The sequence below is a fragment of the Corvus brachyrhynchos genome, unplaced genomic scaffold, assembly GCF_000691975.1.
Source record: "Corvus brachyrhynchos isolate BGI_N302 unplaced genomic scaffold, ASM69197v1 scaffold69, whole genome shotgun sequence".
Lineage (NCBI taxonomy): Eukaryota > Metazoa > Chordata > Aves > Passeriformes > Corvidae > Corvus > Corvus brachyrhynchos.
Genome location: NW_008240228.1, coordinates 4,585,321 through 4,600,758, shown reverse-complemented (window position 1 = coordinate 4,600,758; position 15,438 = coordinate 4,585,321). Strand labels below are relative to the sequence as shown.

At 48.5% G+C, this 15,438-nt stretch overlaps 1 protein-coding gene across 2 annotated transcripts in view; it reads right to left on the bottom strand.

Moving 5' to 3' along the window:
• Positions 1-4,631: 4,631 nt before the first annotated feature.
• BCL11A (B-cell CLL/lymphoma 11A) overlaps positions 4,632-15,438 on the bottom strand; it is a 128,950-nt gene continuing 118,143 nt past the window's right edge. The window contains exon 4 of one of the 2 annotated variants that reach the window (XM_017745304.1): positions 4,632-9,446. In XM_017745304.1, coding sequence (XP_017600793.1) covers positions 9,355-9,446 — 92 coding nt within the window. In that variant the 3' untranslated portion in view covers positions 4,632-9,354. The remainder of the gene's footprint in view (positions 9,447-15,438) is intronic. The other variant, XM_017745302.1, reaches the window with a different exon arrangement.

Sequence of the window (15,438 nt, the reverse complement as noted above, 5' to 3'; positions counted from 1 at the left end):
CCAAGGGCTGCTAGAGCCACCCATGGGCACAGACCTGCACTTAATCTCCTGGGGAGCTTTTACAATCCCTTGCCCAACTCGCTCACCAGCTTTGTTTTCCTACACGTCGCCCCTTATCTGCGCCCGGCTGCCGGAGAGTGACTCCGGGATGCAGAAACACGGCTGTTCCTCTCCGCTCCGTAATTGCCAACCGCAGGGAAGGACATCCTTCCCCATTTCACAGCCCCGGAGCTGCGGAACCACAACCGCCTTCCCGGCGGCGATAGCGGCCGGCGGGAGCTGCGGGAGCCGGAGGATTTCCCCCGTGCAGATGTTCATCCCCGCCGCCCACGCCGTGGTTTCGCGGGGACAACCTGGGGGACCTGATAAAGCAGCCGGGTCCGAAGGATTTATGAGGCTCTTGCTCCTGAGTCGACGAGGAAGGGGAGGTTTAGGGGGTACGAGGCGAGCTGGAAATGGTGTGGAAAAGTTATCGCTGGGGTTTGTCCACGGGCTTCATATTGCTGTGATATTTATCCTTGAACTTCCCACAAAGTTCACTTTGGAAATGACAAGTGAAAGTCTCATCACTGCACAGCCAGGTGATTTTTTTTTTTTTTGGCCACGTGATGCTCCAGGTGCTCCTATGCAGATTCGGGAGGAGGTGGGGGAGAAACATTACTAAAACACCTCTTTTTATAGATCTGTGGATGAGGGTATGGCCTGCTCTGTCAGAAAAGGTTGGTCTGTTGTTGTTTTTTGGGGGTTTTTAATGGGTGTTTAGTACTCTGTGCAACAAGTGCTGAGCCCCCTCAATGTGCCTGGCCAGCAAAGCCCCATAAATATTCCCAGGCTAACTAGCCCATGGCCCCATACAGCTGCCCAGATGGACCACTAGCCCTGTTAGCTGCTGGATTTATGATTCTTAAACAAAATAAAAGGGCACACAAGGATTTATTTTCTTTTTTTAAATAAAGGTTCCCTCAAAGCCAGGAGTCTTTTACTCAGGGCCCAGCCAGGCCGGTGCCTGACACAAGCATTACCCATCACTATTTTATGGTCTTTGCTGGCTGGGGGCACCCATGCTGCTTTAAGAAGCAGCAATATTCCTTGTAAACGGTGGTTTGGAAACAAGTACTTGATTGTCAGAAAGAGGATAAGGAGGCAGCCTTGGGATGAGAAACAAGTTTCAAAGCACGGCTGAGAGACCCTGTCCAAGCTCAGCCTTTGGGGTGCAGCTGGAGACCAGGGTTTTCCTCAACAGATTAAAAACGCTGTTATTTCATGCCCTGAGCTCCAGGCAGCAGCTGAGGTGAGGGAACAGAGCCTGACCCCAAAGCCAAGCTGCAGAGCCCCCATCCCATCCCCCTTTCATGCCCACAATTGGAGAGATGCTCTCCAATGCCACAAAATAAATAAAATCCCCGGGTTTCAAATGAACATATTTACCTGGTCTCGCTGTTTTACTCAGCCCGTGACCTCTGCACATTATACAGGAGAGCAGTACAATGCCCCTCTGAAAAGCAATCTTCCAGGGTAGGGCTTTTTGTTTTATTTTCTACATTTGAAAAGACAATTCCAGGCTCCGGATGGCTCCGGTTTGCAGGCGGCGGAACCGGCCCTTTTGTCTTTAAGGATGTGAAACAAGGGTACCATATTTTCTGTGCTTTTTTGAACAAGTCCTGACCTTTCAACCCTAAAGCTGGATGGAGAGTGGGCCTGGCATTCGGAGGCTCTTGTTTTTATTTGTCCCAGCTGTCCCCACCTTTCACGTCAAGTCCTTCTCCTGGCTCGAGAGTTTAACCTCCAGCATGTGACAAACAGCAAGGACAGAGCCAAGGGCAGCGATTACACCATCTTCCAACTTCAGAGGGGAGGGAAAAATAACTTTAAAAGGCTCCAGGAAACAAGAAATGGCCAGGAAAACCAAACTCAGCAGATAAGGTTAAGCCTCAAATCACTCCCATTGTGAAGAAGTGCCACAAGCAAAGCACCCAAAAGTCTCGTGGTCCCTTTGCCACTGAATATTTTCTGTGACCAACATCAAGGCAGCCCAGAAGGAGATGCAACACAGAGGGCAGGGAGCAGGTTGTCCAGAAAATCCCAAACACAACACAGATGGGACATCAACCCAGTGCTTGTCCTCGACCCACAGGGCACCAGTGTCAGAGCTGAGATGCACAGGGACCCAGCCAGCTGCTCTGGAGATGAAACACTTAAAACACACCCCAGGGCAGGGTCTGACCCTGTTTTACACCACTGAAACCCCACTGCAATGCTGCTGGGTTTAACCACGGGCTCCCCATCCGAACCCAGTGTGAACATATCCTCTCCTGCCCCCCATCAGCACCAGCTCCTTCCTCCCACACCCAAACCACCGCTCAGCATCCTCAACTCTGCCTTCAGCAGCTCCTTCATGGCCTGACTTACTTTCTTCTTTTTTATTTTAAGTACACAGCACAAAAAACCACACACAGGCCAACTTCAGAGATATTCCCACTAGAAAAATTAAATACTCATAATGCTTTTTTAAAGTGAATTGGGCCCCTTAATTTGCATCTTATAATAAGGATGTTATCATACTGGTTTATGGCTCAGCTCTTTAGTTTCTATCTCTCAGGGGCTAGATTTCCCCTCATGAGTTCAATAGATGTCTGTGAACTAATGTAATTTTTTAAAAGGCTTTTCTTCTGTATTAACATTACAACCTTTATGAGTTAAAGGTTTTCCTTGCCGGAGCACGGGGTGTGTTGGAATTCCAGAGCCAGGCTCCGTACCTTCCAGAGAGGATGCTGCAGCCTGGGGTTAATCCTGGGCAGAGGGAGGGAACCTTCCTCACCTCCCCACACCGAGCCCAGCTCTCCAGTGTGCTCCAGCTCTTACATTTAGCTTAATTATAAAACATTGTCACTCGAATATTAAAATAATGTTTAATACACAGAAGGGAATAAGCCGGTCCAGAAAAATGCATAATTTCCCTGCACCTGCCCTGCTCCTCGCATGCAATGAGCTCTGTTCTTTTCCTCCCTCTCTCCTGACTGCCTCCCACAGCAATGCTGGGAATGCACTTCCAAGAGCTTTCAAAAAGCATTTAAAAGCCGAGGGGCTTCCCCGTCTCCGCACCTTCCAGCAGCACCCGTCCTCTGATCCCCTCACCCTCGGGAGGCGGAGCAAGGCCAGGGTGGGATCTCCTGTGGCCTTCCAGCCCCACACCTGAGCAGCAGCACCCGGGTCTTCAGGAGAGGAAAAACAGCAACAACTTGCCTAAATCCCAGAGGACGTTTTTAAACTTGCCCGAATTAGGGCCCAGGGGCGGATGCTTGGTGTTTCCAAACAGCCGGGCTCCGAAAGCGCTCAAACATGCTGCGAGTAGGAGCGATGTCGAAAATGCCAGCCCCTGCTTTAATGTACCCCGGGATCATTCATCACCTCCACACCTTATTTTATATTGCCAGGCACTGCTTTAAATAAGCTTTTTTTTTTTTTTCTTTCCCCTCCCCTTTAATCACTACAGCTGCAGAAGGTGCTGTCTCTTCAGCAGGGGAGAGAGAGGAGGGAAAAAAAAAAGTAAGAAAAACAGCTAAAGAGGGATTTTAGGCAACAAAAAAAGCCAACGGGAGCAGCCAGGTGCAGAGCAGTTCCCAAAGGGATGCTCCTCCCCAAAGCCTCCAAACGGAAAAGCCAAAGCCCAGGGGAGCATGCCAGGCAGGCAGCAGGGAAAAGGAAGGAGACCATAAAAAATAAGTTTTATCGATGGTGGAATTAGGCGTGCAGGGGGTTTTTGGGGATGGCAGTGCAGGCAGGGACCCCACTGCCCACCAGCGAGGGGTTTCGTGGGCACAAGCCATGGAGCAAGGGCTGCCAGAGGACACCCTCAGCCCACAGGGAAGGGGGACAGAAGTGTCACAGCCACCAGGCTCTGCTCGCCGATGTAGAGCTGCAGGAGGAGGTCAGGGAAAGGACAGACACTCAAAGAGAAAAAAGGTTTATTTATCCATCCCCTGCTCCCTCCCTGCCCAGAGTGTCCCAGGTTTCCAAGGGCACACATAAAGAGTGATCTGGCACCCCTGTAGGCACTAGGAGCACGGATGCAGATACTCTGGAAGCAAATTCAAAGCCCCATTTTCTGCTGCCTGCAGGTGTCTGTGATGGGAGGCCCCTGGCCACCACCACCTTCACCCAACCTCTCATGCACAGATCCAGAGAAACCTGAGGGAAAGGGTTAAGCAGCCTGTGGATGCTCTGCCTGTGCACTCACCACCTGGAGCGGCTACGCTCACAACTGGGAACCATTAAAGGTTTAGCATGAGCTGGTGCAGGTGGTGGAGCTTTTGGCTGCGGGCTCTTTGATGCACCGGGCTCGGCAAGCTCTGGGCGTCATCTGCCAGACCACAGGGATGACCCAAGGCCACTCCTCTGTCAAGGGGACCCTGGCACTGGAGTCAACCCCTCATCAGCTCTGTGGGGTTGGGCAGGGGCCCTACTGCTCCATCTAAACCCCGTCACTGAGGAAAAACTCCTGCCTGAGCCTGTGGGGGGTTAAGCTGAGCCACACCGTGCTGGGGGAGGAGGGGAGGTCCAAAGGTACCACCTTCTTGATGCCATTTAAATTGGGATGCTGTAAAACATGAAAATAACTTGAAAGGCAGTAGCCCTGTTTTATTAATAGCAAGTATTTATTAGCCTCCTTGATTTACAGTACGTTTCTGAAAGTCATCAGTCCATCACATTCTTCAGCACAGGGGCTGAGGAGTTTTTCTTGGTCAACACAATATGGAATATAGATCCGAATATGAGAAGCCAAATACAACCTTCATTTTGCATGCACATATCCCACCGATGGGAGGCCCGTAAATGAGTCCTGTATAGCCCTTAGACACATGCAGACATTGGGGGAGAGGTGGGAGCTTCTGTACATCACCACTGGAAACCCGGAGGGTCATGGAAATCGCCAGGGAAGAGCCATCAGGGCTGGACCAACCTCGGAAAGTGGCGCGGCGCACACACCCCAGCCACCAAAAAAAGGTGGGAATCCACCTCATCTGGGTTTTGCTAGGAGAAACCACCTGCCCATCCATCCCCCTCACTGCAGGATTTGATGCTCACACAGCACAGGCACCTCCACCCACCTGTTACCATCCCCAGTCCCAGATTTTCCCCCTCCTCCCGCCCTCACCGTGGGGTTTTGCCTGCCCAGCCCGCAGCACTCTGCCCATGGCCACGGAGCCGTGGCCGAGCCGGCATTCCCAGGGATCACATCGTGCTCCTTACGGGAGGCCAGGCAAAATTAAATTGGGGCCCACTGGTTCTGCCATCTGAACTTCATCACTGCTAAAGACGCAATAAAAGTAATAGCAACAACGAACAAGCCTCTACCAGATGTGTAACTCTATCCAGTGAGATTAAGGAGTAAGGGCCATATTTGGGGTTTAGGGGCTTTATTTTGTTGTTGTTCTGCCCCCTGCAACTCCATCTTTCCTTGGGAATAATTGATTACTTGGACCCCTGTAGAAGATGAATGCTAAGAGGGTGATTTTTGGGGGGAGAGAACTGGGACGGAGGGGCAACAATGTTTGACTTTTAGCAGATACGACACACAACTGAATGATGCCTGAAATGAGAAAACTGGGCAGGAGGAGAAGCAGAGAGTAAGAAAAGAAGCAAATGAGGCACCACTCTCATTTTTGAGGGTCAGGGGTGTTCAGCTCACTCCTCAGTAAGACTTTATAGTGGGGTCAGGTGAAACACCACAGCAGAGCAGGGAGCCCTGGAACAGCAGGGATGTTTAGCAGGTCCTCCCCCTCACTGCCAAAAATCCACAGGTAAAAGCTCACCCCAAGTCTCACCAGCACCCAGACAGCTCAAATACGCACAAGATGGGAGATGTAAACCCAAAGGAAAGGCTAAAGATGGTAAAAATAACCTCCAGCCGCCCAAGGAGGATGGAGCTTCCCTCCACTTTCCCCCAGAGCCCACACTGCCAGCCGCCAACACCATGATGCTCCCCAGATGGATGCTGCTGCTGGTCCCACCATCACTTGGTGGGACCCAACACAAAGCTGGGGTTGATACAAAACACAGGGAGTTTGGCAGCTTTGCTTGGAAACTCACTCACAAAATCTGTTTTCAGATCCCTTCTGAGGAGAGGTCTTGCATCTCATAAAATTCCACAGCCCAGATGCATCATGAATCCAAAGTTTACATTATTTTGAAAGCAAAATTTAAGCTAGACTTCATAACAGGCTTGACCTTCGCTGCATTTTAGTGTCAGGAAAAGTGTGCTTAGAAATCAAACACAGCATAGTCAGATCATCTCCAAGTCTGAAAGCAGCTTTCTAAACCCAACACCTCAAAGCTAAGCCAGGTGATTCCCAGGAATCTTGTTCATCTCAACCCCCTGGACTGGGAAGGAGAACATTTATCTTTCGTTTATTAACAACTCTAAAACTTTAGGAGCTTTTTTTGTTTTTAATAAAGACCAATCATACTTACTTTCAAAGTTGGATGTGCAGACCAACACCTGGAGAAGATGCTAAAATACAAAACCCCTGGGAAGATTGCCCCTCTTGCACCAAAACCACAGCAACCTCCAGCTTTGAGGCCAACAGGCTCCCAGCCCTCCCCTCGCAGGAAACCTCAGACCCTTACTAATTGGCAGAAACTCATTAAGTGATTAAGGTGATCCCAAGCACAGACACAGCAACAGGACTCAGCCAAGTCCTGGTCAGACAAAAAGAGGACCCTAATAACACCCTTAATTAAAGCACACAGCCCCCTCAGGTCACCCAGGGCAGTGGAAACCCCTTTGGAATCTCCACCCGTGCTGAGGCTGTCCTGGAGCTCTGCAAGGGCCACAGCAGAGCCTGGAGCTGGAGCAGGGCTGGCAGCCAGGGACCGGAGCCCCATGGATTGCAAGGGGCTCAGCACAGACATTGCACCTGGGTGCAACTTTAAGGCAACACCAATTCTGAAGATGTTTCAAAGTCCTAAGAGTGGGGGGAAGAGTTTAACAACTGTATTAAAAAATAGACATTTTAAAGACTATTTCACTGCATCTTCAGCACTTCAGGTATCACTTCTGTGCTTGGCGGAACACATTCAGCCCTCCCCGCCTTTGTTATTTACTGCTTTTCTGGGGAGAGACCCCTGCCCTCACGCTGCCTACTGAAGGAGGGACAAGCCACAGCCAGAGAAAGCAAGATCCCATCATGCTTGTTCCACCAGGCAGAGCAGCAAAAGCATAACCAGCTACCCCAGAAGACATCCATGAGCCAAGTTTAACCTGTGCTCACACAAAGCAGGGGTCAGACACCCCCAGAAGGAGCCAGCTCACTGAAACCCCTTAAAAGCAGCTTCCCAGCTGCCCTGGGCCACGCCTGCTGTAGATACAGACCGGGTGAGTCCTGATTCGCAGTCTAGAGAAATGAGCAGAGCAACCCCCTTTGCAGTAAATAACTCCATCAGCCCTGATCTGACACAGCTGCCTGGAGCAGAGATCCCCCGCCCCAGGGCAGGAGCAGGTGCCTAACTCCCCACCACTAGTGCATTCACAATCAGGTGCTTAATCCAACAGGATTCACCCTTCCAAGGCTCAAAACCCCCTTAGGAGCAGACACAGAGGTGGCAGTACAGACTGGGATTGGAAGAACCTTTAAAAACATCCCCTAATGATAAAAAAAGCTGAGGCTGTGCGTAGATTTTTGGGTAGTTTCCCCTCAAAGACCAAATCGCCTTAGAAGAAGCAGCAGTAGTTCCCTTTGTGTCCCAGTGCACCAAGTCCTCCAGGCTCCCAGTGTGGCACCCCTTGGAGATGCTCCCTCCTGCTGCCCACCCCAGCCAAATTTTAAGGTACCAAAGTGCCTGTGCTTGTGCTGTGCCCAGGCCACCATGAGAACCACAGCCCAGGGTTTTAAAAAACAGAAGAGCAACCACCGCTCATGGAAAAGGCAACACTGTTTTCCCTACGGCCATTTCACCGGGAGAGAGTCACCCCAAGTGAGCGTCTCGCTCAGATTGTAAGGAAGGAGATGAATAAAACAGAAGTGAGATTGCAGTTAATACACAAAGTCAATAAATCCATTGTCCCTTTCCCCACGCCTCGGCTCCATCCCAACTGATCCCGGCAGCCCGACACGGCCAGCCAGCCACTCCACTCGCTACCCAGCTGGCTTCTTTCACCAAATAAGGTCCATTCCCACTCATCAGCACAGGCATGAGCAGCTACAGCCTATAAATCCCATCAGAGACAGCACAAAGCTCACACATAACCCATCTTCTTCAGGCAAAGTGCCTGGGCCCCGAACCAGGAGACTCCTTGGGTGGGTGCTCAGACTCGAGCAAGGGATGAGCGTCGCTGGCAAGCAGGAAAGCTCATGCCCCTGGTGCAAAGTCTGGGAAACACTGGGACAACAACCTGACAGCAGCTCCCCCAGCTCAGGGCAGGGCTCTGCATCCCCTGGTCTGACAGCATCTCCACAGCACCGCTATCGCTCCTCCCAAAACCTGCACTGGCCTCACTTCTCCTCGCGCGGACACGAGCGGACGTCACGGATCCCAGCAGCCCCAAAAGTACGTAGCTTAACAGCAGAAATGCAACACGACAGCTGGCATTCATCAAGGAGGGGCGGGTGATGCAGGAGAGCTGGGAGAGCCCCCGCTTTCAGCACCACCAAAGGCCAGAGGGGGCTCAGCACTGCTCGGGGCGCCCAGCCCGAAGCCCGACTCCTGGCCTAGCTCTGTCTGCCAGGGCCAGGCAGCCCCTGGTGCCAACACCATCCCCAGTGAAAATTCAGCACTTGCTTTTCTGCAGCCAGTACGGGAACACAAAGTCACACCAGCCGTCTGGCCCTTGTTAGCATTAAAAATTAAAGACAGAGCAAACAAAACCTAAAGCTCCAACATTTATTATGGCAATTTCCCACCCACCCACAGACCTACACTGTGTTTTGCTTTATTTTTAATTCATCACATCAGATGTGCCTCCCGAGGAATGGCACGTTGCAGGGATAACCAACAGGCCGGGTTGTCCACGAGAGCAAGACAGTCTTTTCCATGGGGAAAGGAGCCAGTCGAAGCCATCATTAAGCCCTTGACCTTGGTGCATGGGTTTTTTTTGTTTGTTTGTTTTTAGAAAATGAAAAAAGAAACAAATGAACAAAAAAACCCCCAAAAAAACCAGAAAACCAACCCCAAAGAAGTGTTGTACTCTATTACAAAATATAAATACGATAGTCTTGCAGGCAGGAGGAGCCCGGGGAGCGCTGCCTTCGGCGGGTGACTCCTCAGGCTCTCCCAGGGATGCGGCAAGCCAGCAGGACAGAGGCCACCTCCGGACGCCGAGACGCCGCCGGCCGCTCGCCCCAGCTTCACCTCCTTTCAGAATTTAAGTGCTCTTGAACTTCCATCCGAAAACTGCCAGACATCCGGGGCTCCCTGGGCGCTGCGCCAGCTGGGGGGGTACGCCGAACCTAAAGAGAGCATGGGGACAGAGGAGAGAACAGGTGTGACATGGCCCACGGTGTGAGTCATTCCCTTATCCTACTTCTCTTTTTGTCTCTTTTTTGTCTCTAACAACTAGGGACACCCAACTGCCACAAAGGGATATGGCAGGAAGGAGCCCTTCCTCTCTCAGGCCATGCTCTCACATCCGGCATCCTCGGCACCACGCAGGAACCACGGGGATCATTTAGGAAGAAAAAGCTCCGGATTTTACTGGGCACATGGGCTTCCCCCAGGTGCTGAAGGCCCTCCTAAAGCCATCAGTACTGTTAACACGGCACACGGCGGGTGGTTCGCGGAGGGCTTTTCCCAACTCCCGGCACGGTGGATATCGCACGGCACGGAAGTGCGCGTCGCGGCAGCAAAGCTCAAGCTGCACAGCCCCAGCCCACGCCCAGCAAAGCCATTGACTCCAGCAGCGTGGGATGGGGCACTGGGACAGCAATCATTCCCGGCTCCGAGCCCCTGCTCCGCGTCGATCACCCAGCACCGCGCTACCCACGCGACAGGCTAAGGGCTACACTGGTGGCAAGGCTGGCACATCATCAACACACCCCTAAAAATCCACCTTGGCAGCCCAACGGGGAGCTGGTTTCTATGGAATTTACTTCATTAATACTTAAAAGAGTGGTTAAAGGGCTACTACATGTGAGCTGCCATCAGGACTTAATAACCAGCTCCTTCCTAGGCCAGATCTTCACTGGGTGTTAACTGGAGTGTCTCCTCTGAAGTCAAGAGCACCACACCCGACTTCCCTCTGGGGAGGGCTTGTTGCTGCTGCTGTCTGAGCCCAACAGTTTCCAGGCTAATGTTAAAGCTGACTGAGACTTCCAAGGCAGCCAAGAGCAGCACAGCCATCCCAGCCACAAGCACAACAGCACTGCAAAGCTTAAGTCCTGCCAAGGGGCACAACACCTTGGGGTTCCCCCCCACCTCCTGGCCCTCCTGCATCCCTGTGGCTCAGTGGAAACCAGCAGCTGAGCATCTGGGCTCGAGGAGCAGCATCTCTTCAGCAGCTCTGGCAGAGAGCCCTCTGGGCAGTATCACTCTCTCCTAGTCAATACTAGAATTTGTCCATGCATCCGCCAAAAGTGGGTTTCAACCTTTATTGGAGGAGAAAAGAGAAGGAGGGATCTAAAAGAGCAGCTGGTATCTCTTTCCTGTTTGGTACAAACTCTGCGCTGAGATAAACCCCAAAACTGTGTCTCATCAGATACGCCACAGCCTCCTGAATGTCGAGCAAAGACATGGTATCACTTAATCCCGTATTATCTCGGCCCTTGGAAACATTATAAATATGAAACATCTGTAGTCTAAATTCTGGGTACTGTTTCAGCACCTTCATTACATTAATCATCCCGTTTGGAGGAGATTAGACACGAAAGGGTCTATGCCATAAAACCACGTTCCTCCTCAAAAGTTGACGGGGCTTGAGATTTTAAATATAGAGACACTGTTACCCAAATATCACTTATTGCTAGAGACATTTTTTTGCTTAGAAACAGGGAAGTTTCCAGGCAGCACAGGTCACGCGTGCACAGGATGCCAAAGCAGCTCGACAGCACATGGTGGGGCCTGGGACATCCATGCCCCAACCCAACAAACTTCAGTGGGTTCATCACACCATTAACTTATTGCCCCTGGCAGAAAAACACCACGTTCATGAACATCTGCTTTGGTGTCGGGGTGACGGCGCGTTGCCATTCGCAAGCTACGCTCTCGCCAGCCGGTGTTCAGACAATTCCCCCTACAGCACGAGCTGCTTCCCCTGCAGCTCCTTCCTCCAAACCACCGCCCCTGCCCTGTGTGCCACGCGGTGCCCACTGGGCTCGTTTAGCTCTGGGAAACCTGGAAAATTTAGCTTTGGGAAACCTGTGAATCACACGCATCACTGTGTCACTTAATAAAGAAGTCAATTGTTTGCTTTCCACTGGTTAATCTTGTAGCAGCACAGGTCTGCCTAGTGATGCCTGTATATGGATATATGCAGATGCCTGTCTATATGCTTTTATATAGGATTATTTCTTAAGTAAAATGCAGGACAGGGAAAGGAAGTGGGACAACGACCACCGCAGGACCGACACAGGGTACAGGCTCCCACTCTGAAAGACAGCCAGGCTACGCTCGACCCCGGGCACAGCTAACCTGAGTCCTCTAGAAAACATCTCCACTGTGGTCTCAACAACCAGCAATAAAAATAGGGACAGGGAGAGAGAGACCGGACTCCGTACAGGTATTTCATGGCCTGGGATCAAAAGACGTGTCATCAAGGCAGCTGCAAAGCACATCCCTGTGGACATCGGCCCTCCAGGGAACTGCCAGCATCCATGCCTGTCACCTTGAGCTCCCCATGCGGGGGCTGGACTCTGCCTCCCCTACGGTGTGCTAGGGATCCCTGTGGCACAACTCCAGCTCCAGCCAGTGGGTACCAGCCTGCTGAAGGGGAGTGCAGCTCAGGGGGCACTGCCGGCACCTTTCCAGCCCTCCTGCACTCTCATCCCACTAGCCCAGACAACAAAATCTTCATTCCTCCTCTTCCAGGATTAAAATGGACCTTTACTACTTTCTTTTCAAATCTCTCTTAGAAAAGGAGTAATTTTTTTTCTTTAGATAGGTATTTCTGTCTTTTTTTAAAATTCCAAACCTCCCCTTCAGAAGGCGCCGGGCAAAATACAGGCAACAAACGATGCCATCACAAGAAGACGACAGAACAACTGGAAGGTTTTACAGAAATCAAAAAAAGGAAAAGAAAAAAAAAAGTATTAAATCCATTACACTAGGAACAGCAAGAGACAGTATCACAGCGGTACGTGCTTTAATAAAGTAAAGAGATGCTGCAACATGCAGTATTTGTCAAACTGACAACATATACAGACCCCTAAGGGGGGGACAGGGGGGACCTGAACTCCGGATTTTAGAGACAATGCACAGAAACCTGCAATTCCCACCAAAAAAATATCAAAGCCCGGGGAGAAAAGAGGGGAGCTCCCAGCTCCAGGCGGGAGCGGGGCTGGGAGCTTTGGGCTGGGGTGCGATCCCGGAGCCGCGGCGGGAGACCTCAGCCCCCCGAGTACTCTGTCCCCAAAAGCAGCCGGGGATGGGGGAGTCCCGGGGGGCCGCAGAGCTGTTGCTTTGCTCACCTCTTCTGCCACAGATTTACCAAACAGGGAGGGAATCCCTGCTGCAGACCGAGTGAAGGCCGGGGGGCCGCAGGCTATCGCGGTGAGGGGGTCACAGCTCAGTCCTGATCTAGATGGGGGAAAAACCCCAAAGCTACAGGTCCAGACTACCAACACTTCCCACTGGCCGGAAAGTGAACTCCTTAGCCCAAAAATCCTCTTCCTGGGCAGAGGGGGCTTATTTAAGGCCAAGCTGGGTGGTGGGCACTCCCTGGGGATCGGAGCCCCCCAAAACGCCCCTGCGCTGCACCTTCCCCTACAGCCTGCTGCTGGAAGCCACCTACAGCGTGTGTCAAATGAGGACACCAGAAGCTGACACTGTGTACTTTAAGGTTTTTTTTTTTATTTTTTCAATAAAGGGACAAAATGGGTGTATGAACAGGATAATGCAGACAACTGCCAAAAAAACACAGACAGTGGTTTTTCCAATAGAACTTAACAAAGACCAGAAACAAATACAATAAAAAGCCAGGTTGTAATGACCTTTGGTCATCCAAATAATAAAAAAAAAAAAAAAAAAATTAAAAAAAAATTTAAAAAAAATCCCCCCCCAAAAAAACCCCAAAGAAAAATAAAAGATCAAATTAAGTGCCTCTGTTTTGAACAGAGCACATAAGCAATAATAAATAGTGACTCCCATAGTAAAAGATAAAATTTCAAGTTACGACAAACAGCTTTCATTACAGGAATAGAAAAGGCCAATAACAAAATATTCTGCATTGCCATTTACAAAAAAGTATTGACTCAAGCGGGCTTTCTCTTTAATATGCTTTGCATATGAAATTCTTTCCAATCTAAATATAAAGCACCATTTAGTTTTTGGCAATGAAAAAAACTGCAAAACGGTTTTTTCTTTTCTTTTTTTTTTTTTTCTTTTTTTTTTTTTTTTTTTTTTTTTTTTTCTTTTCTTTTCTTTCTTTTCTTTCTTTCTTTTACTGCATATGAAGTTAAGATGCTGGAATGTCGGGTGATAGAAGGAAAGGGACATAAAGCACACTACATAACAAACCAACGTTATTAGCTTGCAGTACTGCATACAGTATGGCAGCAGGAAAAAAGAACGAAAAAAGATATGTACACCCCTCTGTGACGGCCAGCAGCGTGACATCGGAACAGGTTTCCCCCAGAGGGCCATTATATGGCCTCGGATCTGTACAATGTCACACCTTTTTTGTCTTTTTGTCTTTTTTCTTTTTTTTGAAACATACAAATAATTTGCACTATATTATCCTGCCAAATTAAAAAAATATACTGTGGCAGCCTGTGGTTTTTTTTTTTTTCCACTACCAAAAAAGGTACATCGATACCTTTTGAGAGAACAAGCAACAGTTAAAAATACAAGCTTCAATATAAATACTATAGTGCCTACACTAGATGAACATTTAATTCAAATACCATTCTAGAAATACAGAAAAAAGAGACCATAAATGTGTTTTAGCATAGGAATCAACATGAGTGTGCATTTTCCTATATTTAAGTACTATATAATCTTAAACCTTTCCCCAATGCATGTTTTTATACAACCTGAAGAGCTGTGTATATCCAAGGCATAGAATTTCCACTACCATTTTAAAATGAGTAACAAGTCTTGTACATCACCAAGACGATGAACCCTAAAATACAGTTTCCCCCTAAACATAATGAAGTGTTGTGGTTTTTTTTTCTTTTTCTTCCTTAAAAAAATTTTCTTAACATTTATATTTAAAAAAAGGTTTTGTGGTGTTTTGTTTTTTTTTTTTTTTTAAATCCTTTTTTTTGTACAAAAAAAAAAAAATCCTTGCACTGTAGGAGCGAAAGCAATCATTCATTTTATGTAAGTGTAGAGTCTGTTTCCATTCACAGCGCTGTAATGTCGCGTCCGAGAAGATAAGCTCATTAGTCAAGTAAATGGCTGGCAAAGTTTGTGGGGTTTTGTGGTTTGGGTTTGTTTTTTTTTTTTTATGCTCATCAATGTGTGTTCAATTTTTATTTTTTTTATTTTTTTTTCCTTTTCAGCATTCTTGCAACTTTTCCCTTAAAGTATAGACCTGTAAACTGGGAAAATTGTACAGTGCACTTAATTGTCCTATCTGAGCAGTCTTATTTTATACTCAACCTCTGTACCTTTGATTAAAGAAAAGATACAGACATCACAGGCAGAGTCAAGTGCTATTTGAACACCAACCGGGGCGGGCGCTAGCTTAGGAATAAAACAAGGAATCCTCTTCCACGTCAACACAAATAGCACACAGAGGATGGGAAAAAAAAAAAGAAAAAAGAAGACAACTTTTAGGGAGCACAGACAGATACTGCTACTCTTTCGCTTTTTTTCCTTTTTTTTTTTTTTTTTTTTTTTACATTTTCTGTTACTTCTTCCAAAGCATCACATTAAAGGCAAGTCTTATGAGTTCATAGTTAATTACCACTGTGTCGGTATTAGCTTATACACCTGTTCTAGTTTTAAATGGCAAACAGTACCACATTGTGCTAATAAATCACAATTTATTTATTTTTTTGCTCCTCTATCTGTTACACTCAGTAAAATATTATTGCCAGTCTTTATTTTATTTTTTATACGGTATACAAGAGGTCTTAAAGTTTATAATTTGATTGTCAGCTTGACAACCAAGTGGCTCCAGATTTATTTGTTTTGGTGCCAGAATCAATAAAAGATATTATTAAAAGTAAATATCTTCATAAAATGGATTTCCTTTATTGTGTGTTTAATGGTGTTGAAGGGCCTCTGCGCGTTTCACAATCTATTTAATCATTGATGGGGAGGGAGAATAAAAGTTTGGGGCAG